The 23662-nt window shown below is 40.1% G+C and overlaps 1 protein-coding gene across 1 annotated transcript; it reads left to right on the forward strand.

Moving 5' to 3' along the window:
* Window positions 1-674: 674 nt before the first annotated feature.
* umad1 (UBAP1-MVB12-associated (UMA) domain containing 1) lies at window positions 675-22633 on the forward strand. Its single transcript, XM_034705273.1, has 4 exons — window positions 675-1013; window positions 1216-1307; window positions 12460-12545; window positions 17722-22633. The coding sequence occupies exons 2-4, from the start codon at window positions 1226-1228 to the stop codon at window positions 18001-18003; spliced, it is 450 nt and encodes a 149-aa protein (XP_034561164.1). The 5' UTR covers window positions 675-1013; window positions 1216-1225; the 3' UTR covers window positions 18004-22633.
* The last annotated feature ends 1029 nt before the right edge of the window (window positions 22634-23662 follow it).

The following is a 23662-nucleotide window of genomic DNA, read 5'->3' on the forward strand; positions in this document are numbered from 1 at the left end:
AAAACAAAATATTTTCTGAAAGAGACGTGTCCACAGAAGAGGATTAGGGCCACTAGAAAATAAATATCGTAAGGTGTTATGTCTTTTTTTAAACTCTGAGATTAAAGTTGCAATTCTGATTTTAATCTCAGAAATCTGACTTTTATCTCAGAATTAAAAAAAAAAGTTAAACCTTAGTACATGGGGTGCAGTTTGTAAAGTTGTGCAAACTGAAAATAACAGCAACAATTCTCCACTTTATCAGTTAAAATCCCCGTTAAGTCTAAATGCAAGATTTAAATCTAAATGTTGAATTTTAAATCTATATGTTAAATATAAATGTTAAAATTTAAATCTAAATGCAAAATATAAATGTTAAATCTGAATGTTGATTGTTAAATATAAATGTCATTTTTAAATCCAAATATTAAATGTTAATTTCAAATGTTAAATGTTTCTCTGAGATCCTGAATATTTAGCGAATATGCAATTTCACATTGCCGCCCCGTGTCATGACAATAATAAAGTGGAAAAAGATAGAAAAGTGACTTTTAAAAATTCACACTACATTTTAGGACGTTTTGGAGCTACAGGTGGAGAAATGTTGGTGTTAGTTTCAGTGTGCACAACTTTACAAACGGTGCCCCATATTATTCTAATACTTTTTGCTACCCTGCCCTCCTGAACATGTTTTTTTCACTGATCCTAATCCTCTTCCGTACATTCCTCATCTCGGCGAACGGACGAACCGACTGGTGGAACTATATGTGATAATCGCTGTTTCCCCACGAACACGGAAGATACGGAAACCAGTGACATCAACATCATAACACGGATGATATTGGCCGGAGAGAGAACAAACAGAAGCTTAATGAGGTTATAAACTGTGGTTTGAATTAGTTTAGTGAAAGTAATCGTTAGCACAGCCGAAAACTAACCGAATGAACCAAAGCTAACCAGATAACTGAGCTAGTAGGACACCATGAACTGACTTCTTTGCTTTATTTTGAACTTCACGACAAGGCTCCACGACAGTAAGACCGACATTTTTCATTTCTATGTGACAAGTTTCGCTTTGGCTTGATTATGATATCATTAAAGCCGAGTTTACAAAGTTTTAAAACCACTTTAAGCCTGTAAAAGTTAATGGGGAACGTTATAACAGTGTTGTGACATATAACTTACCAACAAATGACTTTAATGTTAGTCTAAACTCTAACTTCTTCTGTTATTCAGGGCAATCATCATGTTCAGCTTTCTCGGACTCCGTAAAGACTCAAAGAAGTCATCGACAGAGAAGGAGGTAGAGGGAGGCTTTGTCATCATCGGTAAGTATTTCACAACCTTTGTACCATGAACACATGGTCACATATCCACTCAAAATGCAACCATTGGAAGTTCTGATTTTCAGGAGTATGTTTGTATTAGTAAACAAGTACGGATAAACATGGTGGGCTCTAAAGAGGTACTCATGAGCACCAATGTTCCAAGTCCTGTATTGCACCTCGGGCTGAACTGTAGTAGTATTAGTAGTAGAGTTTTATTAAGTCATCATACATAACCCAATCATTTTCATAGTACAGACATTTTCAACAAAGCAGCAGTAATGTATCAAGAACATTATCTATCGTATTAAGCTACCAGCTTCCAAAATGTAAACAAACAAAACAGAACCAAACAGGTAAGTCATGAACCCTTAAAGGCTTCAAAAACTGCTTTGAGAACCAGTTTTTGGAAAATCAAAAGTGAATCACAAGTTTTAACTGTAATCAGCCGACACTCCACGATGTAACCCCAACAACAAAAACACTTCTTCTTTTAATACCTTATTTAGCTTTTTGAACAGTTCATTTACAAACACTTCTCAGATCGTATCCACTCTCCAGAATTGAAAATAACCTTTGTACAGTGTGTGTAACATAGACTGTGTAAATAATGGACCAAGTATCCGTGACGTCACCCATCTGTTTCTGAAGTGCTGTTTTGAAGCCTAACGTCTGTCGAGCTAGTGTGAGGTAAAGAGGCGGGCCTTTAGCCTCCTTGATAACATTCACAGTGTTCCCGCCTGTCTGTCAATCAGTCATGTCCTTAAATGGGCAAAACTCGTAATCTTAATATCTTCTGAACTGCCACGTTATCAATAATTCACCCCTAGTGTGTGCCAATAAAGAAATGAGCTATTCAGAGCTAAACCTTATTTTTTGAACCAGGCTGTAAACATGTTTATTTCTGCTGTAAAGATCGGCTTCTTTGAATTGGTGTGTATGTGGTTTCTGGTACTTCCAGAGCCAGCCTCAAGTGGTCACTTGATGATCTGCAGTTTTTAACACTTCCGCATGGGCTTCATATTTTGAGACCGGAAGTTGCCGCTTGGTAGTGGAAGTGATTTTGATTTTGCTCTAAACATTATTTGCATTATTATTAACTGGAAGCATTCAGTCTCATTCTAAGCAACCTTTAGGGAGTATAGTAGACTCTGTGGAAGAGGTTGTACTGTGAAACTTAATGTGCTGACTGCCAATGTAGGTAGCCTCCCATTCATCTTCTTTAATGTCACATTGTAGGTCCTCCTACCACTTGCATTTTGCACTTAGTGTTTTCACACTGTTGCAAAATTCCTGAACAAATGTTTTTTGAACTGCTGCCATCAGGCAGGAGGTACAGGTACATGAAAAGTAGGACAAATAGACTGAAAAACAATTTCTACCCCATAGCCATCACTGCACTGAGCGCTGCTAAAACATAAATTCAGTTCTGTGATATCTATACCTTGCCTAAGGGAATTGTGAAATGAATGTCTAATGTAGATGTATGTGTGGGTTTGTCTGTCTTGTGGGTTTCTGTGTTTTCTTAGCACTTATTTTTTATATTATCTATTTGCACTGAAAGAAGTTTTTTCTTAATTTTGTTGTACTTGTGACAATGACAATAAAGGTATATTCTATTCTAATGAGTTTATCTCGAGGCAACACTTCTAAAGATATAAAGATATGTATGAATAGCTAATTTCAATTTGAATATGACAGTACATTTATTCTTAAGTCCAATAAAAACACTTCTATATGTCCATGATATCAGGATTCCAGTAATCCAACACAAACTGAAACACAGGAAGGATTAGTGCATGGGTGGTAAATTTATTCTTGGATGCATGCTGACACAGTCAGACACTTGTTAGCTTCCGGACACAGCTGGTGCACTCACCTACAGGGCGAGAGCACCAGCTGGGCGTAAACTATGACGATCTATGACCAACTCTTACACTCAAACTTACACCAAGCCTGGCTAGACCACTCGGTCCTGCGCCCGTTCTTATCATCATTATTATAATTCTTATGAATATTCGTCGAGTTTGTTTGTTTGACGTGATCTTATTGCAAAACTGATAAGATCAGCTCCTAATGCATTATTTGGCTCTTTGTCGTGTGTGTGTGTGTGTGTGTGTGTGTGTGTGTGTGTGTGTGTGTGTGTGTGTGTGTTTGTGTGTGTGATGTTCCTTTAATGTTGGTATTCTGTGCTGTAACACAAACTGCCTCTTTTAGGACATTCAAGTCTTGAAGTCTAAGTCATCATGAGTGTCCACATCAACGTTCCAAAGCCGTGATTGGTCGTGATGTAACACACGTCTATGCTCTGTCTTCAAATATTTACAGAAGTACAGGCAGCACACATGAAAAGAAAAAGAATGGATTGAGAAATATGGAAACTTAAAGAGAACATGAAAGAGAGAGAGAGAACATACAAAAGTTCTTACTGTGAAACAGAGCAACATCAACACAAAGGAACAAACACGATTGATGAGGACATTTAGAGGGCAGGGCTGTAACAACACCGTGTCATAGAGCAGCTTAATCTCTGACATAGTAAGCGAGGATACTCCCTCTTTCACAGGACTGGACGGAGAGCTGACAAACTAATTTGCATAAAACCGGAGAGCAATCAGGACCTATAGGGAGGAGAACATCACTACGTTTTTGTTCCACAGACTCCAAAACTGACCTTAAACTCAGCTCACTGTGTGGTGTCCAGTCACTGACTCCTTGCTCGCATCGTTCTGCCCTTCATGAATAATTCTTTAAACAAGATGGTATTTTTCTCTTGAATTGTGTGATGGCTTTTTCTCCTGTTTCTGTTACTTTAAATAGGCCGAGTACGCCTACTGTGACCTTGGTGCAAAAGTTACACTCAGGACCAATTTCAATGTCCACACTCGAACACTCACTGACTTTGAGGCGCGTTCCTGCTAAGTCTGTGAGACCTTGGGTCTGTCTCACTGTCAAATCTTCAAGTGTGTGAGGGATCTCTCTCAGACTTTTTGAGCCCTTTATGCCCCCTTTCCATAAGTGGGCATTTTAGCAGACTTAGCTGAAAGGGAATTACCCATAGTTTGTAGCATTGTGACGTGAAACATGAGATTCCCAGGGGAAGCCCTCAACCATGGAAGAAAAAAGAAATGCTTTTTCTTTACGTTAAGTTGTTAAATGTTAGGTTTGAACTTTGAAGACCATGACACAAAGAAAAGTTAGATCATCTTGATTTGTCACTCGTTCCCAAACTCCTAAAACAAAGTTTGTTGGTTGTAAGGCTGTTATGTCATTCAGTGGTTTATAATGTGAGGTTACCCTGAAATAGAAAGTGTTTATACTTAGTGTCATTATTTATAGACGCCCAGCAGTGACTGTACGTTCTCCCACTTAAAGTCTGAGCCATCTGTTTTAACCTAAAAACGCAACAATCAACATGACTCAGGGTTCATCCTAAAATTAACTGTATTCGACTTTACCTGGTGTGTAAAAGTGGCATTACTCCTCCTTGTGGGTTTAATTGTTGAGCTGGTGTAGGAGACACAGATGGTCAGGAGCTGTGTGTTATTTTTGGCAGAAGAGAGGAACAAGTGTCAGAGCCAGGCTTTCTTTTTCAGACCGAGGCGACACACTGAGCTCGCAGACGTTCACTGTAAACCTCCTGCTCACCATCCAGTCATCTTATCAAAGACGGCCTTATAATTAGCAACGTGCCGGGGAACGGCTTGATTAAAATCAAACATCGTCAACAGTTACAGGGCGTTCTAAATATAGCTCAGTCAGAAACGATCACCTGAGGCTTCATTAGAGGAGGATCAGACTTTAAAGTGTTAGAGTGCATTTGTTGGTCTTTTCACTCAGAAAATCTGTATTTTTAAACCTGGGCACTATTTTTACTCATTTCAGGGTCTAAGTGACTAAAATGCACAAAGAGGTTTGGAATAACTCCAGTAGTTTGATCCTGCAGATAACAGGAGTTGCTGCTCTACAACCGCCTTAATCAGCTTTCACTACTTTGTATCACAAATGTTGCATTTGATTTGAGCTAATCTTTTGCATTAAAAAACTTGAAAACTAACTAAAAGAAAAAGAGAAGAAACTACTTGAGCAAGGGGTAGATCAGCTACTCCAGTGCAGTCGAGGTTAAACATGTTTTTTTCGTTTTACTTTAAGGTGTCTTAAAAGGACCCCCCCATCCTAATCCCGACCCCAAACCCAGCCCACAATCATATGGTTAAGAACATGATATATGCAAAAATAATAATAATAATAACAATAATATAAATAAAAATAAGATAAGTAAAAAAATGTAAAATAAAAATGCTGTCATGATATCTTAATGAGGAAACACTCAAGGTAAAATAATATGTTAAAACTCAACACAGGAAAATAAACTCCTCAAACTAAAGTAAATGAAGAAGATAATAAAACACTTAAAGATGACATACTTAAAAAAGTGACTAAAATTTGAACTAGATAATAAATAAATAAATAAAGTAAGGTGAAAAAAAACTATTATAAGAATATCACTAAGTTAAAAGCGAGCCTAAAAAGGCACGTCTTGAGTTTTCTTTTAAAAATGTTGATACTCTGTGCAACCCTCAGATCTTCAGGTAGGGTGTTCCACAGGCGTGGGTCGTGATAATGAAAAGCTGCCTCACCATGAGTCTCTGTTCTAGCTATTGGTACAATTGAAAGTCCTCTACCTGAAGACCTGAGGGCTCTCACAGGCTCATATGATAAAAGCAAATCTGATAAATAAGAAGGAGCACGCATTAAGCAGTCCCTCCAGGATTTCGCGGGATTTTTTTTGTGATTGTTGCGGCCCAAAAAGCCTGAATTTGCGACAGCTTTTTGAAAAAATTGCAGTGAAAGTTGCGATTTTTTTTTTTAGCTTTTTTCCCCCAATAACATCTCAGGGGCAAGCAAATATGCTAAATTACAGTTGTTTTTAGAAAGCATTCTTGATGTGGCCACTGACTGTATTTTGATTCTCTTGATTCACAGAAAAATGCCATGAAAGATCTGTATTGCACATTTACGACGGTCCCTGAATGCACCTCGGAGCGACTGATGCACAGTCAGTTCACGGCACTCTGAAATTAATCTGCATCTTTGATGACTATGAGTTGATCAAAACTTACTGAATGTGTCTGATGTTTCACCAAACTGGAATAAATCAAGCTGTAGATGCAGAGCTTTTTACGGTAACCACGGCAACAACGTCAAACATCAAATAGTAAAAAGACGTCCCCCGGTTGTGTCTTTGTCACTAACGCACACCGGTGGTAAAAATCATCAATGAAGATGAGACAGATGCATGGAGGTGAGGAGAGCTGGTTCATAAAGTACACCTGTTGCAGGTAGAGACCAAGCTAACACTGAGCCCCTCAATCTATAAATAACAACGTTGTCATGATCACTTGTCCCGCCTGCTGTCCCCTCTTTTCACCCGTTCTCTGTGCGTGTTTTATTGTTGAAAAGTGCCGATCAAGTGAGGACTTGTGTTTATGTTTCAAGGAAGTCAAATTGATGACAAAACCGATGACGTACAGGGGCTGAGATTGAGGTAATTGGTCAAATTTGCTGGAAAGTTGCGCTGATTGTAAAAAATTGCAGGGCCGCGAAAAAATCGCGCTGATTGGTTGAATTTGCGTTGATAGTTGCGATCGCGAAATCGCAACTTCCTGGAGGGACTGATTAAGAGATTTAAAAACCAGTGGAATACTCTTAAAATCTAAAAGATACTGCGTCATGATGGTATCTTACTCTCCTATAAAAAGGTCTTTCTTGCCTTTGGTGTATTTGCACTGAACAGATCCCCGAAGCTGATCTGATGGTTCTCAGTAGGGCGAGGTAACAGGTGTCAGGCATTCTGGACTGAGCTGAGGCTGTGGAGAGTCACAGCAGGTCCAGACTTTTGGTCACTTGGACACAACAAGATCTGCTCCTCTCCAACAGTGTTTGGACGTCGAGGGAAAAACCAGACAAATCATATCCATGCAGCTCCTTATTCAACTCTCATTTTCCCATTTCTGAATGTACCTTCATCCACACAGTTTTAAAAACAACGCTGCAAAATAAAAATAGTCGAAGGAATCAAAGAGAAACCAAAGAAGTCTGGACCTAAATAGAGCCAATGTACAGTGAGCAGTTTTGAACTCTCACATCGTCTCCTTCCTATATAACAACCTGCTCACTATACATTATCCCACTGATTGGACAGCTACTGGACAGTGAACATTTCCACTGTGAAGATGGGGAACAGGACCTCATGAATGATCTGCCTCGTCACTGTCAAGTGTTTTTAACATTTTCTTTTTCATGAACAGTCCTAACACACCCGCTCTATCCTTAACCACACTGTGTTGAGTGTTTACTTCATGGGCCATATTCAATTTAGCTGATTTCTCTGTCATAGCCTCCAGTTTTTGTGTCTTTGTCCTGCGTTTTCTCCTGTTTTCATCTCTTTCATGTTTTTCCACTATAAACTAAAATTGACTGAAGATAAAATAGACTGATCTGATTTAATTCTATTCAGCCTGATTGGATTTAATCTGATTTAATCTGATCGGATCTGATTGGATAGGATTCCATTCGATTCACCTGATTTGATCCGATCTGATTAATTTTGATCTGAATCGATTTGAGCTGATTGGATTTGATCTGATTGGATCTGATCTAATTGGATCTGATTGGATTCAATCTGATTCGTTTCGATCTGATTCGGGTTAATCTCATTTGATTCAATCTGAATTGAATCGATGAATTGACTTGAAAGCTTTCTCCATAGCAGCGGTCTGCTATTGAGAAATAACAGATTCAAGATAACCGTGTAACTTAAATTAAGATCTTGTGATGAATACTAACATGAGAAGAGCTGCAACAAAAACATAATGTTGAACGTCTGATAGAAAATTATATTTTCATTGTTTTGTTTTTGGAGACAATGTATTCAACATTTTCATACATACCAAATTTGACCTCCTGCTGCTTTTAGCTGGCAGGGTGAATGTCTTAAGTTTTTAGGTTCTCTTTTATTTTAACACATAACTTCAGACTGGAGCGAATTATATCTGAAATAATAAATAATATTAACAAATTGGGAAAGAAATGCCTGATTATTTAGTGATAAAAACAGCCTGTTTCGACGTGACAGCCTGACTTGTGTTTTCAGAAAGATTGTTTACTTAAAGAAGAGTTTGGTGTTTATTTGTAGTTCAGCTCTTTGAATTTGAGATTAAACGATGACTTTCCAGGTTTTATTAACCAACAGACCGATTGTTATTCTAAGTGTCTGACCACATTACAGAGAGGATCCCTGCTGAGGTAGAGCTTTTAGTTATAAGGGAAGATGATTTCTCTACAGCAGAAAACATCTTTTATGATCCTCTCATGAGGACGAGCAGACTGCGTTGGCAAAAACAGAATTTTTGTCTTGTAAAAAAAATGGAAATGCTTGTTTCCCAAGTCATTGTTTCCACATGGTATGAACTGAAGAACTTAGTGGTTTTGTTAGTCTTGCAACCAGGAGTTAAAATACAAGTCCTCCCTGATAACCTTCATGGATGTAAACATCATCCCTAAAACTGTGAGTTAGCATCTTAGTCTCAAAGGATGTTAAACATGACAGAGAAACACTGACGGTGGATCAGATTATAACACACACACAAACAATGAGTGCCTGTGGCCAGATGAACCCCTGAGGTAGCTCGTCTCCTCCCCTGAGGACGCTGCTGTGGAGACGCAGAGACGATGACGTCTGTGTGAATGATTTCACTCAGTGGAAACATTCAGTTTGACTCTGGAGAGGAAGAGAAGGATAACAGATTTACCTTCTCATGATCTCCTCCCATCAGTCTCTGTACTCTCTCCGTGTTTGACGAGGGAGCTCTAATGAATTGGCTCAGTGACAGCGGCCTGCTGCCAGAGGAAACCTTAAAATAGGAAGAGACACGCACCAAAAATACTTCAGTGCAGCAGATTGCTTTTCTCTTTCTGGTGTTTTCTTCACTTTTATCAGCATATTTGAAATGTGTTTAAAGTTTTGTTGTTATGTTAACAAACTGAAGCCGACCTCATTTGTGTCTTAACTGAGGGCAGCAGTAGCTCAGTCCGTAGGGACTTGGCTGAGGATCTTGAGGGTCACCAGTTCAGACCAAAGTTTAGACATTGGGCTGGTAGCTGGAGAGGTGCCAGATTACTCCCTGAGCTCTGTTGAGGTGCCTTTGTGCAAAGTGCAAAACCTCCAACTGTTCAGGGCACCTTCATGTCTCCATCATTGATGTCCATAGGATCCTGTTTGGACATGTGTGTTAAATTTTACCCTGGGTATCACCAGGTCCCTCGCGATACGATATTATCACGATATTTTGCCCACGATAACAATACTATCACGATACAGTGAGTCTGCGATAATCGATATATTGCAAGAAATATCATCCACGATACATCACGATATCTATGTCACTGAAGAAATTCAAAATTTATTGACTGCACTGAATCCATTTCCCAGGAATTACAAAATATTGTCAATCAATTTCACATGAACGACAGCCAAGTAAAACAATGTATCTCCTGCACATATGGTCTAAGTCTTAGACCATAAGTGCAGTAGATACTTTGTATGCAGACAGCATGTTACTGGGTCACTTAGAGTTCACCACTCCGACTGCAATTATTAACTTTCACCTTCGTTTTTGGAGCAGTTCGCAAAGTGGCACTTTACCAGAAACGTTAGCCTAGCGTCGTGAACCGTCCTCTCCTCCACGATAAGCTCTGCAAACTCTTTATCAAATGTTATTCCATTGTCAGTTTAGTAAAAGCTGAAGTGGGCCAAGACTTTAGATTTGAAATTCGATGGTGCATCTTTCAGGTGTTTTTCTCTGCTTTTTGCTAATCCTCCGCCTTGCATCATTCTCTTTTTCTTCTTTTTATTTCCTTTCAAAGAGTACTCTACTGCAGCACCCACTCTTATTCATGCTAAGCGCCATCATGTGGAGGCTTGAAGTAGTGACTCTGTAAATCAAAATTGTAGCAGGCTTTTGTGAGAGAATCTGTTTAGAACAGCTGTATGTTTATTGTTTAAATATCGATATTTGGCGCCAGTGTATCGATAACGAATGGCAAGACGAAATATCGCGATATATCGTAGTACCGATATTTTGGCACACCCCTACTCTCCACTAACCCACAGAGGAGTCAACCATTGGAAAAAAGTAGTCAGCACATAAACGTCTGTGTGAGACATTTTGGGAAGAAACTTTCATGCTTCCTAAGGTTGGGCATTTCAAGCCAAAATATTATTCTATAATCACTGTCATCTATTAGGCGATTGTTCGTAATCGAAACATTAAGTTGGGGGCCTAGTGGTCTAAGCGCACGCCCCATATCCCTCATCGCAGAGCTCGTAGGTTCGATTCCAGCCTTGACCATTTACTGCATGTCCTCCCCCACTCTCCACTCCCCACATTTCCTGTCTCTCTTCAGTGGTCCTGTCCATTAAAACAACAACAACAACAAAAAACGTCAAGTTGAGACATCAGCGACTCGCACAACACTTGTTGCGCTGCAGGTTTAGACAGTAAACGTAAACACTCCACGGGACACCCGTCCCATTAACGGTCTGTTTGTGTGGCAGTCTCGTAAACCAGCATGGGGACAGGGTGCTGTTACTTGCGGGTATCGTCTGTCTTGACCTGTACGCTCTCCACTCAGATTTGGAGATAACTTTGATCAGATTTGTGTGATTTGTGTGACGACTTTACAAAAATACTTTTGTGAATGCTCCTTTTATTTTGCTTTATGAAGCAGCCGTGTGACTACATTGGTATTCTGAGGGGAAAATAACCCAGATTAACGTACATCCACTAAAAGTTCCTGTCTTTGTCACCGACAGCCTCAGATTGTTATTTCCAGAGCCTGACGATGTCACAGAGAGGATCCCTGCAGAAATAGAGTCTTTGTGTTGGAGAGGAAAATAACTTTCTAACCAGAAGCAGACGCTGCATCACTCTCTCTTTAAAGCCACCAGACTCCAATGACACACAGGAACTTTACCTCACCTCTCAGGAGCTGATGGTTGGTTTTTTTTTTAGTTTGGTTGGATCTTAACCAACAAACACAAACAATTTAACCAATCAGTGCAGCAGTCGGTCAGCAATTCCTCTGTCTGTGATGTTAAACTACTTTTTGGCGATGGAAAATGGAGGCTTTGTGATCCAATATGTTTTCATTCAGACAATAATGTATTATCTTGAGCACAGAACATACAAAGAGGAGGCTAGAGCAAAATGAACTGTGATGAGTGGAAGATGCATGGTGTGAAAGTAATCCCTCTAAAGGAAACCATGGTGCCAGGTTAAGAGTCGTGGAGTGGGTTAAAGAGAGAAAGAGAGGGAGAGAGAGTGCAGGTTGACTGCCAGATCTTTATAGACCAAGGAGACTGGCCATGGACTCCCAGGTGTGTGGTAGACCCCAACACAACAGGGACCTGCAGGGAGCCGAACACAGAAACAGAGAAGGGGAAACAAAGAGTGGGCTCTGTGTCAGTGGGAGGGCCGTCACAATATGAAAATGAGAGTTTAGTTACTTTTAAGAAACAATCTCAAGAAAAACACCCCTGATAGTTTCCTTGTTGAGCGACATCTTTAGATTTATTTTAACCTACAGTTATAAATCCAAGAATTTCAGTACAACCAACAAACAACCTCTGACAGAAGCAGGTATAGATTTAGATTTTGTTAATCGACTTATGTTTTGATCCAGTTACTGAGACTTTCACTGAATTTTCAAAAGCTTTAAAAGGTCATACGTAGGCTACAGCTAGAAATGTTTGTTATTAACCTGTGGACCCTGCTCGGGTTTTGTGAAAAGCTCAGAAAATAATAAAAAACAATCATTTCCACGAGTCTGAAAAGTCTTCAGCTATTTTTATAAGCGAATTACTGCAACTTTTAAAAATGTGTGATTTGATTTTAAACTTATAAGCTAAATGAATGTTTGAATCAACCCTGTATTCACAGTGTTTCCTCATTTCCTAAAACTTTTACCAGGAACAAGGACTGTATAGGCTGCCTGGCAAACAAACAGTGTCTCTGTAATTCAGAGGAGTACTGGACCTTATGTTTTGGGTGTATTGTCAATAAATGAATTTGTTTCCATGTTTCTTGTGCAGGAGAGACAGTAGAAGAACAAAGGAGGAAGATGCAAGCCATGAACATCGCACAGCCATCAACGAATGTCGTCGTGCATTCATCCAGGGTGAGCATGTCATGATGTACTCTGAAACTTCCAATAAAAGCCAATCCTGTTCAAAAGTCGGCTCTTTTTTAGTGGCCAGATGTGGCTGTACGTTTTGACAAATAAAGGCCGCTCTCAATTAGAAGCCTGTGTTCATTAACTGTTTTTAATGAAGCACCTGATATTTCTTCTTCCACTTGAAAGCAACACGTCAGCACAGAGAAAACAGATGGACCTGCATGCTGTCAGGTTGTGCGACTGAATCCACAACAAACAAGAAATGTCTACCCTATGAGTGACAGGAGGGACGGGGATGATTTTACTGCCTGTGCTAGCTTTAAATATGTAAACAAAAGCCTGAAATAACAATAAAAACCCTGTCTTTACTGAGCAAAGGTTTTGTAAAAAAAAATAAAAAATGAAAGCTTATCTCCTGCTGATGCCTGTCCCAAATAAAGGTAGAGTAAGCTCATAGATTGAAGTAATTAAAAGCCCGGGCTACTAATCAAGGTTTTACAGTAAAAATAATCAGCGTTTCAGAGCAGGAAACTGTTGAACCCGCTGAAGTCTTGTTTTTCTTCATGCATTCAGTGATTCAGCTTTGGGAGCAGTGTCTGTTCACGTCCCAGCTGGTCGAGTGCTGCCTGGCTCATTCAGAAAAATCTGCACTTCTGAGGTGTTAACAGGTGCTTAGGGCTGAGTCAGTGTGCCTAAATGTGACACCAGCATTCACCACGCTGGCTTCACTTTGCATTCTGAACATTCACACCTACGTTTTACTTTCTTGTCTTTTAAATGAATCACGTTTTTTGCTGAGAGGGTGGAATATGTATATCTGTGTGTCCGTATGAGCACATCCTTGAGCTCCCACATGGCACACAGTCAGTGAGAGCCTCTTCTCTCTGGTTTTATTGACACCAACAGAGAGCTCAGCTGCTCTGACATTTTACCTCACTCCAAACCTGACATGTGCAGGACACAGGTCTTTACTAGCCCGGCCTTTTGTGTCCTCTTTATAGACATCCATGGTAGCGCCTGTGATTTGTTAAGGAGTGTTTCATGGGTCTCCCTGAAAATGTCATTCCCAGTCAGCGGTTCGAGTGCTTTAGTTCCCCCTCATCTAAGGACTTTGTAGTGAAGGGAGCTTCTTTGTTTCGGCTCTTTACTGTTTTTTGTTTTCCCTCTCCCATCTAATCGTTTGAGATTTTTGTGCTTTGGATAAACTTTTAGACGCCTCTGGTCTTTCATTACATCCTGCACCCCTTCATCCTGACTGAGGTACTTCATTAACAAAGAGAGAAGTGCATACAGAGGCCAGTTTCCAACACATTTCCCCTATGCCCATTGAATATGGATGCATTGAAGTGCTCCTCCTTCTCAGTTCAATATCAGCTCTCTAAGCTCTCTCTCATATAATGAATAAGTAAGGGATACAATATAGTGAGCAGGTGATTATGGGAAATAGAATCCTGACAGGGTGAGACAAGACCCCGACAAGAACCATACATTATCTGGCTCATTACCCAGCGACTAACTTAAAATACAACACGTTAGTAAAAGACCTTGATCAATTTATGTATACAGACAGATTTTTAAAAAATAGTCCCAGTGACTCCACATCAGTTAGCGTTCCACGGTGATGGATTCTTCTCTGCCTGTTGCGGTGGATTAAACATGAAACTGTCCTCATTCAGCTCTCCTTCTTCTCTGAGCTCTGCGGTTCACACACCTTTAAAAAGAAACTAATGTCACAACTTTGAACCCTGCTGCTATCATCACCACCGCTCATGGTTTAAGTTTCTTTGTAGAGATCGCTAACCTTAAGTTTCTCTCACCTGCTCTGTAGCCTGCTGATTTAGCATGCTAACAGAAACTAGCGTTTAAGCGACATTGTTTTGATTCTAACGGAAGCTAACGATTTTACCTCACCTTCTATGGTGTCAACAAGCAGAAGCTAAATGTGTCTGAACTATTTTCTGTGGATTGATTTGACCTGAAGTGTGATCAGTTAGCCTCTGGTGTTGCTCATGTTAATGAAAGTTAATAACTGTTGTCAAGGGGTTTTGACCAATCAGAATCAAGCATCTTACACAATCAGAGATCAGTAAGAAAGCCGGGTAATAATAGAACTTCATTCTGTGCATTATCATGTTTCATACACTGACCTGCATTCTTGTATGTACAGTAAAGGAGAGGTTACTTAAACCAGCTGGATCTGGGTCTGTTTACTGATATCAGATTGTGTGCTTTTTAACCAAGCAGCAACCTCAGGCAGTGAGAATTGAAGCCAATGCGGAAGTGTTAAAAACTGCAGATCATCAAGTGACCACTTGAGGCTGGCTCCGGAAGCACCAGAAACCACATACACACCAATTCAAAGAAGCCAATCTTTAGAGCAGGAATAAACAAGTTTATAGCCTGGTACAAAAAAACAAGTGTAGTCTGAATAGCTCATTTCTCGATTGGCAAACATTGTACGAGGGGTGAATTTTTTCAGAACGTGGCTATTTCGAAGACATTGAGATTACGAGTTTTCCATTATGAGAGGCACAGCTGACTTGATTGACAGACGGGAACACTGTAGCTGTTGGCGAGGAGGCTCAAAGCCCGCCTCTTTACCTCACACCAGCTCCACAGCAGTTATGTAGAGTTCAGCATTTCCAATATGGCTCCTGCCGACGATTGGCGTCAAAACAGCGCTTTAGAAACAGATGGGTGACATCAGCGATACTACGCCCACTATTTATACAGACTATGTGTTTACCCAACACAGAGGGGTGGACACACCTTAAAGACTCCCCTCTGTTCATGCCTGGGATACTTGACTTCTATCTGCACTGTTTGTAAAACTGTTGATTGGTAGTTTCATCTCACCACTTACTCAGAAAAAAGCCTTTACATCTTCTGAAGCATAGGTTCCCAGACTTTTCAGGCCGGGACCCGCAAAATACAGGTGCCAAAGAATCACAACCCCCACTGTCCCTGGATGTAAATGTTGCTTCATATTTCATTTAGCTGTTTCTTGAACCTGCTGCTACTGATGCTTTTGTCGTTATATTTACAACAATGGGTAAAATATGCAATTTTAGATTACTTAAAAAATTAAAAATAAAAATCTGGAAGACTTCTCGCGGAATAAATAAATGTAATTCCTGCTGTTTACACAGACACTGGGTTTAACTACAGGCGTCACAATTATTCACAGCTGTAGGATCTTTGTTTCGTGGAGTGTTTACAGAAACTCATATCAAGACTTGTTCCTCCTCCTATAGCTCCCACTCTCAGCTTCAGTCCCAGAGGAAATCTCCGTCTCTTAATTGCAGAGGAATAACCATTTCCTGTTACATCTTCTCTGCATTCAGCATCACATTTTTCTTTTAATTATACACTTAAAGTGCAAAAACAAAGTCTCACATCTGGACACACTTCAGATCAAGGCCTGCGCTGCTCTGAAGGAGGAACATCCTGCAGAAAGTGACAGAAATATAGCAAAATAATGATGCAGGAGCACTTTTTGATACATGTAAGCCTCAGTGATCAAAACAAGCCATGAATGCTAACAAAGTAAACATCCACCCTGTAAGTGAAATGTGTCACCATAAGGTCACTGTTGTAGCATATCTCTCTACACAAACACAGTCCAGCTATAGACACATATCTGTCAGTGCGCTGGTGGGACTACGCCTCTGCTGCTTCCTTCCTTAGGATGTTACTGAAGTGTTGGCTTGTGTGTATGCTCTAAGGATACACAAATTATGGCTTTAGTGTCTGCAACAACTTAAATATGCAAGAGAGTGAACAAAAAGACAAAACTGTGCTCTAAAGAAAGTCAAAATCAGATAAAGGTGAATTTCTAGCGTATTATTTGTACGGGATAACGTTCAGGTGATGCGCAGACAGTGAGAGTATCCTGAAATTAAGGAAGAGCATGATGTATTTTTTTAATTCAGCATCCCTGGGGCCACTTATCACGTTCAGGAACTTGGTTGTCAAACTCAAAAAACAAAAGGTAACAATAAAATTAACAAACGAGGAACACGTGGTTTTGATATTTTTAAAACAGCAGCAGCAGTTGTCAAGTAACCATGTGAAGACTGACAGAAGTTGCTTTGGTTATTTCTGCTCATGGGTCTGATTCTTTATCCATTTTCTTATTAATTCATCATCTTTTTATGTGTGCATAAAAAGTATCATACACAGGCATAAATGCAACAATTTAATCCAGATTGATGGTCAAACTTGTGAACATTTGAACACTGCTTGTTTTCTTAAATGGGACCGATTGGCTGCGACCAGTTCACTTTACCCGGGACTTCCACCAGATCCGCTGCGGTCCGTCTCTGTGCTCTGTTGTTCGTCAACACCCACCGGTTGCGTTTTCAAAATGCAGCACGGAGCAGGACTGTTAGACAGCTGGAGTCATGTGACTGAGGTTTTCCCAAAGTACTGTAATCACTGAATCAAGGATTCTCCTCCTCCTCTCCTCATCCATGTTGACTTTCTGGTCCTCTGAAAACCTCTGACCTGTTGACTCCAGGCCTGGCTCTGCTCGTCATGACGGTTTGTTGTTGTAGTTAAGTGAAATACAATCTGGTGAAAACACATTTTATTTTTTTTAAGTTGTATTTTTGGGCTTTTCGCCTTTATTGACAGGACAGCTGAAGAGAGACAGGAAACATGGGGAGTAGAGAGTGGGGGAAGACATGCAGCAAATGGTCGACCGTCCGGGAGTCGAACCGGCGACCGCTGCAACGAGGACTATAGCCTCGTTATGTGCGGCACTTAAACCGCTAGGCCACCAGTGCACCAGCATTTTATTCTGAAAATTAACCGGATGTTTTCATTTTGTTTTGGTGCCTGACTTCCTGTCCCACTCCATCTGCTCTGTTGAGATTGATGTGTCGTGCTCCAGCGTCCGGCAAAAATTTAAGTCTTGTGTCTCTGATCTGAAGTGTAAAAGGGGTAAATAAGGGCGAATCTTCAATCCCATCATGTGGCCTGCAGAGGGTGATGGTGGCAGCTGGTCTGGTGCTAATGAGAGCAAATCTAAGAGACTTTATACTCTGTAGATTTTATACCAGTTTGTTTCTTGCAGCAGTTCGAAGGATGCAGCCCACTTTTAGATAGAGTAAATGTATTAAAAGCACGATCAACTAAAGTTTATAGTACATTAACTCTGTTTCTCCTCTCCTTACAGTCGTCCTGTCGTGCTCCAGCTCCAGCTCCACCAATCAGCACAAATCTCCCTGCACCTTTACCCACCTTTGCTCAGGCAGCAGGAGCATCAGCAGTGGAAGCTGCCCCATCTCTCCCGGACCTCCTCGGGGACGTCCCCTTCGCTCTGGCTCCTCATATCCTGGCCATGCAGACTGGGTTCCCCCTCATCCCTGATGTGCTGATGTCCCGGGATATAAACTACAACCTGGCTACTTTTCAGTACGACTTTACTTTAGAAAACTCTGTTCTTCATAACGCATAGATGTTTACGATTGAAACATCAGGTATGCTGAACGGAGCTCACACTCTGTGGTTGGTCATAGATAATGCTCGAGGTTCCACAATATTTCAAACAATGAGATTTGAATCTGTAGCATCATTAACAAGTGAACGTTTGATTACATTTAACACAAATCCTCTCTTGAACTAGAAACAATCAAATTGAAATGATGAAATTCTTCTCTGTTGTTTTAAAATGTAAAGAGGGAAGGGGAAAGTCAGCTGCTATTGAAGCTTCAGCTCCAAAGTTATCGTAAAACTGAAGGCACCTTGCTGTGAGCGGGGAAGTTTCTCCAGATAAGAGCAAGAAATGAGCAAACTTCAAATAGAGGTAGAACACTCTTCTTTCCTGTTACTGTAAACATACTTAGTGAGTGAACCCAAGAAGTCTGTAAATAATACGGTGTGAAAGGTTTTCCAATGATAGACTGTGTATGAGTAGTGGACATAACCCTTTGCTCGTAAGTGAAGCCAATCCAGAAGTGCCTTAACCCTGCATGTTTCCTAATGTCCACCAGGGGGCGACTGTCCTGGCTGCAAAGATTTGTAAGATTGGATTTAAGTTTATGTGAAAATGAGTCTATTTCTCATTTGAAAGATTAACTCAGTTGACGTTTTCTGAATGAGTCTCCGTTCTTAATCTTTTATGCTGTGTCTCCTTCACTACATCATGATGTTCATTCGTCACTTTCAGAATGACCTGCCCATCAGCAATGTGTATTTACAATCTCCTCCAAGTATGGCCTCTTCTTGCCCCAAAAATTTTAATATGGTAACGTCCAAAATACCAGTCGATTTTTTAACATAGTCCACAAACCACTGTGTGGTTCTGTGATTGGCTCTCTGCCCTGTCAGAGGCGGGACGTGTCAAAATCAGCTCTTTGGACAGTTAGAATAGGCTGCACATCGTTTTCTTACTCATAGTTGTAGAAAAAGACTTGTTTGATGAGACAGTTGTGTAGGAGAAAGCAAAGCAAACTGGACTGTCAAAACTAGAAATATTATCCAAACATTGCTGGTAAACATAGTTTTGACAGTATACATGCATAGAAACCTTTTTTTAGGTGTTTTGAATTCGGACAAAGATCTTTTGTAGATCTCTTAAATGGTAGCAGTTGAAGTTGAAATGATGAGTGGAGACAGGACAGGTAAGACACAGTCTGGACACGCCCCTGGCAGTGACTGTTTCGTTCTATCATTTGGGCTAACAGTCATCTAGAAATGAGCTGCGATATGGTTTCCCAGCTCCTCAGCACTTCTAGTGCAGCTCATTCAATGACACAATGATGACTTTAGTCGATGGTTAACAATTCTGTTTCTTCTGAGTGTTCCACTTTGTTTCCTTTTTGAAATAAGACGAAGTAACCTTGCTAAAAACTGAACTGATCTGTGCCAACTTTCTGTTTTCGTAAGCGTCACCCGTTGCAATAATCGACACACCGTACCGGGAGGAAGTCCCAAAAAAGTCGACCTGAGTATATGCAGGGTCAGTGTCTCAGTTTAAGTTGTCTTTCTCCTCATCTGGCTTTTTTTGATGCCTCGATTTGACCAAACCTCAGCGATCAACCTGTGAGCTACAACCCCTTTATTACATTCAAGAACAGTTGCCATAAGAAACAGTGAGACCCAGGTACATTTTCACAAAGTCCTGGGGTTTCATTTCAAATGGTTCAAAAGAGAGCCGTTGTTCAGGTATTTTGAGGATGCAGCAAAAAGATAATGAAGCAATAACTTTGATCAAAGTGGAGTACTTGAAAAAGAAATACTTTATTGAGCAAAATCCAAGTTTTCAATAGAATCAATCGCTGAAAAGCTCTGATTGTAGGAACTTTTTGATGATCTATGCTTTTAAAAACTTCTATATGTAGACTATTTGAGAGTCAAAATGCACAGAGGAGGGTCCTATTTTTACACTACTACAGCCCCTGTGTAATAATTAATTACATTATATAACGCAATTAACATTTGACGTTATTTTCCAAAATAAAGGTCCTGTTACAGTTTGTATTTTAACTATTAAACATTTTTCTGTCTCCATATTTGATTTTCCTCTCCCTAAATGCGGCCTTTCTTTTGATCTTGAACGTTTTTGTCTGCATTGCTTAATTATATTATTTATTCTACTGTATTTCTGTGTTCGTGTGTGTTTATGGCACATATTTTCATTACAGTGCAGCCAAAATAACGTGATAAGTTATGACTGCTCTTAGTGTACTGGTGTGTTTCTGCCATTTTCAATTCTACTGCTGTTAAGTCATGAACTGAGTTAACCAGAGATGAAGCAGTATGATCACTTTTTACTGTTAATTTAAACTGACTTTGATGAAAACCCGCAAAGAGATTGGTACGCACCTCAGACTGGCCTTTAAGTCCCAAATAGTAGACCTTATATTTACTTTAAGTCAACATTTCTCCTCACTTTTATCCTTAACCTCATACCTCTTTTCGACCAACGCCAAACGGTTGTATTTCCGAGCTGGTGCTCGCGCTGTTTCAGGGCTGGTTGAACTTGCGAACCAACAAGGCACCCGTTTGTATTTCCACCCACTCGAGCCCATGGAAGAGGCACGTCATGACGTCAGATTTACGTGACCGCTTTTCCCAGCAGTGCTAGCGCGACTTTCCCTAACAACAATAACGACGACAGCTTGTCTCCTCAACCGACCACCGCTTTGCCTTGGAATCCATTAGTCTCTTTAATTTTTTCGCTGCAGGACAATGGAGGAAACACGTTTGGTTTGTGTTTTTGATCACGGCAGCCCTGCCCCTCGCCCCTGATGAACCGGTTTTCCCGGCCAGGAGCCGGTTCACTCGCACTCAAAACACGAAAAAATTGTTCTCAATTGAGCGGCGGCTCTGAACCGGCCCTGAAACTGCGTCGGTCGAAAAGAGGTATATATGAATTCACCACAATGTTATGTTTATTCCAATAATTCGATCGGCAAAAGAGTAGCATGTCATTATCATTCCTCTGCAGCATTGAGTTTTTCGCAGTAAACAGAAAAAAAAGTGTTTTTTTCTGTTTACTTTATTACAGTCTGTTTAGTAACAGATAATGTATAGTGAGCAGGTGCCTATATGAATCTGGACCCCCAACAAGGTGAGTACAACCCAGGTGTGAAGTGGAGGAGTGTTGTCTCAGCTTGAAGTTCTAATTTGTATAACCACCTGCTCACTATACATTATCTCACCTGTTACCCTGCTGTCAGCTTAAACTATGAACAAACCAACACAAAATATTGATTTAAAATGTCTTTATATATACACAGCTTTAAAAAATCCCTCCAATTCAACAGTTGGTTAAAACCTGATCCTGCTTATTAATTGTAACTGACATTAAAGTGAATATTTCCCTTGAAGGTACCGTTAGACGATGTGAACTGGACTCCTGCAGGAACATTCATGTTGACATTTCTGTCCTCATTCAGCTCTCCTTCTTATCTTAGACGTTGACTCACCTTTAAACATAAATGAGTCAAATGTCTCATCTTTGAACATTGTGTCTGTTATCTCTACCTCTTCTGGTTTCAGTGATTTTGTAGAGATCAGCAGTTTAGAGATGCTCTCTCCAGCTCTGCTCTCGTTGTCTGGATTACAGGACAGGGTGTTGCTCCACTTCTCTCTATCAGAGATGGTTGGGGTCCAGTAGCTCCTCAGGCTGCTCTCACATCTGTGCCCACTAACTGTCATTATTTCCCAACTCTCAAGACCAGCCTGAGCCCACACTGACGTTTTTACCACAGTGTCAACAGGCAGAGGGGGATTGTGAAAGACTACCTTCTGTGGATTGATTTGATATGACATATATGATAAGGGTCTCTCTGGCGTCACTTTTGCTGTTGAGAATTAATCACCATTGGTATTGGGTTTGACCAATCAGAATCAAGTATTCAAGTATTGAAAACTTGCAGAAACGTTTCTAATTGTCACTTCAGATTAATCCAAACAACAACAAGGATTTCAAAATGACTGAGTGAACGTAGCATTGTGTTACACTCAGAGCTACAGACTAATGATGATGACTTACCTCTGGTTGAAAACTAGTAGGTCAGTGAAGGTTTAATCTACTTACTGCTGATCCTTAATGTACCACTGACTCCCAGTCTTTGTTAGCACCAACCTCTTTATGTTCATGTTGGTGAGTATAAGGCCTTTAAATGTATATATAAATCTTATTTCATAAACCAAGATCCAATCTCTTACGCTAGTTTTCATGCAAACACAATGAAAAAAGCAGTCTTTGCTTCAGCATCTTTCAGCCGTAGCTCTTTGTTGGCTGATTTCTGCATCATGGAATTGTGAATTGTGTATATTTGCATGGAGTCATTGATTGACCTTTGAATCTACCACACACCATATTTATACCTTTGATTGTTTGTACCTGATTAAAATCTTTCTCTTCATACCTGCTGTGCCTTTGACATACTGTCAATAAACCCTTGGAGTCATATTTTAGAGATAAGTATGTAGACACCTGTTATCTCCTTTTATAATACCCTCTTATTCCCACGGTTTCAGGATGTACTGTATCTGTTGATGCTGGTGATGTGTTCCTTTGGTTGTGACATGGACTGCAAATTATGTTACAAATATATTTCAAGAACTTGTGACTGTCTCTGCGTAAGAGTGAGGGTTTTTTTTGTATCGTTGGTTAGTATGGTGTTAAAATACTGTTACTTTTTTGGGTCAAATATTGCAAGCTCTTAGGAAATATAACTTAATGAGGCATTATTATACATTAACGGAGAGCTTCACTCATTTTCATTTTTCATTATGGCACACACCTGTAGAGTAGCTTTGCGTACTCTGCAGCTCAAAAACCTCCTCGTTTATTTTATACTGGCGTTCTTGAAAACTCTCACGACTTGGGAAAAACAGCATTGATATGCAACATTTACATTTAGCTCTCATCTCTTGGCTCAGCTGGCTCCATGTAAGACTTGACCAAATACTTGTTCTTGGTTCAGAATTGCTGGCCCTGACTTGGGACTCCTTAGTTTGATTTGCGACCTGATGGCTTGGAGTTAAACTTGTTCCTGACTTTGGAATTAGCTTTCTTGACCTGAAACTTCACTCAGGACTTTTTGTACTCATCACAGAACTAGATTTTTTAGTTAGCCTACCTAGCTTGGTCTGGGATGATGTTGATGTTGTATCCACACAAAACGTGAATGCTCGCGTAATTCGCATTAACTTGCCCCATTTGAGAGTCCCTAAAGACGCAAATCTTGTGTGTAGGGAGGGGTTCCCTTCAAACGCCACTCCAGTCTGTTGTCATCAAACAAGTTTGAGCTTGACTACATTGAATGGCGAAGCCGGTGATGCTAAAGGGGGCAGTGCTAACTTCCTAGTACAAACGATAGCTTGAGCTCCTGTCTATTCCTGTTCATATAAAAAGTACTAGTTCAGGGAAGCAGAGATGAAATAAATGTGTCCTATATATTCCAGATGAATTAACCTCTGCCGGTCTGTTCAGTCATACATAAGATAAGATAAGATAGACCTTATTGAACAGTTTTCAGCAAGACAATATAGTTACAAAGTTAAAATAGAATAATTAAAGGTTAAAATTAGAATAATATAATAAAAATATACATATATACATTATGGATACTTTCTACTTGTGCATAGTTTAGTTATTG

The sequence above is a fragment of the Notolabrus celidotus genome, chromosome 16, assembly GCF_009762535.1.
Source record: "Notolabrus celidotus isolate fNotCel1 chromosome 16, fNotCel1.pri, whole genome shotgun sequence".
Taxonomy (NCBI): Eukaryota; Metazoa; Chordata; class Actinopteri; order Labriformes; family Labridae; genus Notolabrus; species Notolabrus celidotus.

Bases quoted from the DNA above. Each gene is read 5' to 3' on its own strand.
- umad1 (XM_034705273.1), top strand. From the start codon at position 1,226: ATGTTCAGCTTTCTCGGACTCCGTAAAGACTCAAAGAAGTCATCGACA. The intron at 1,308-12,459 runs GTAAGTATTTCA...TTTCTTGTGCAG, and splicing joins GGGAGGCTTTGTCATCATCG to GAGAGACAGTAGAAGAACAA. The intron at 12,546-17,721 runs GTGAGCATGTCA...CTCTCCTTACAG, and splicing joins TCGTCGTGCATTCATCCAGG to TCGTCCTGTCGTGCTCCAGC.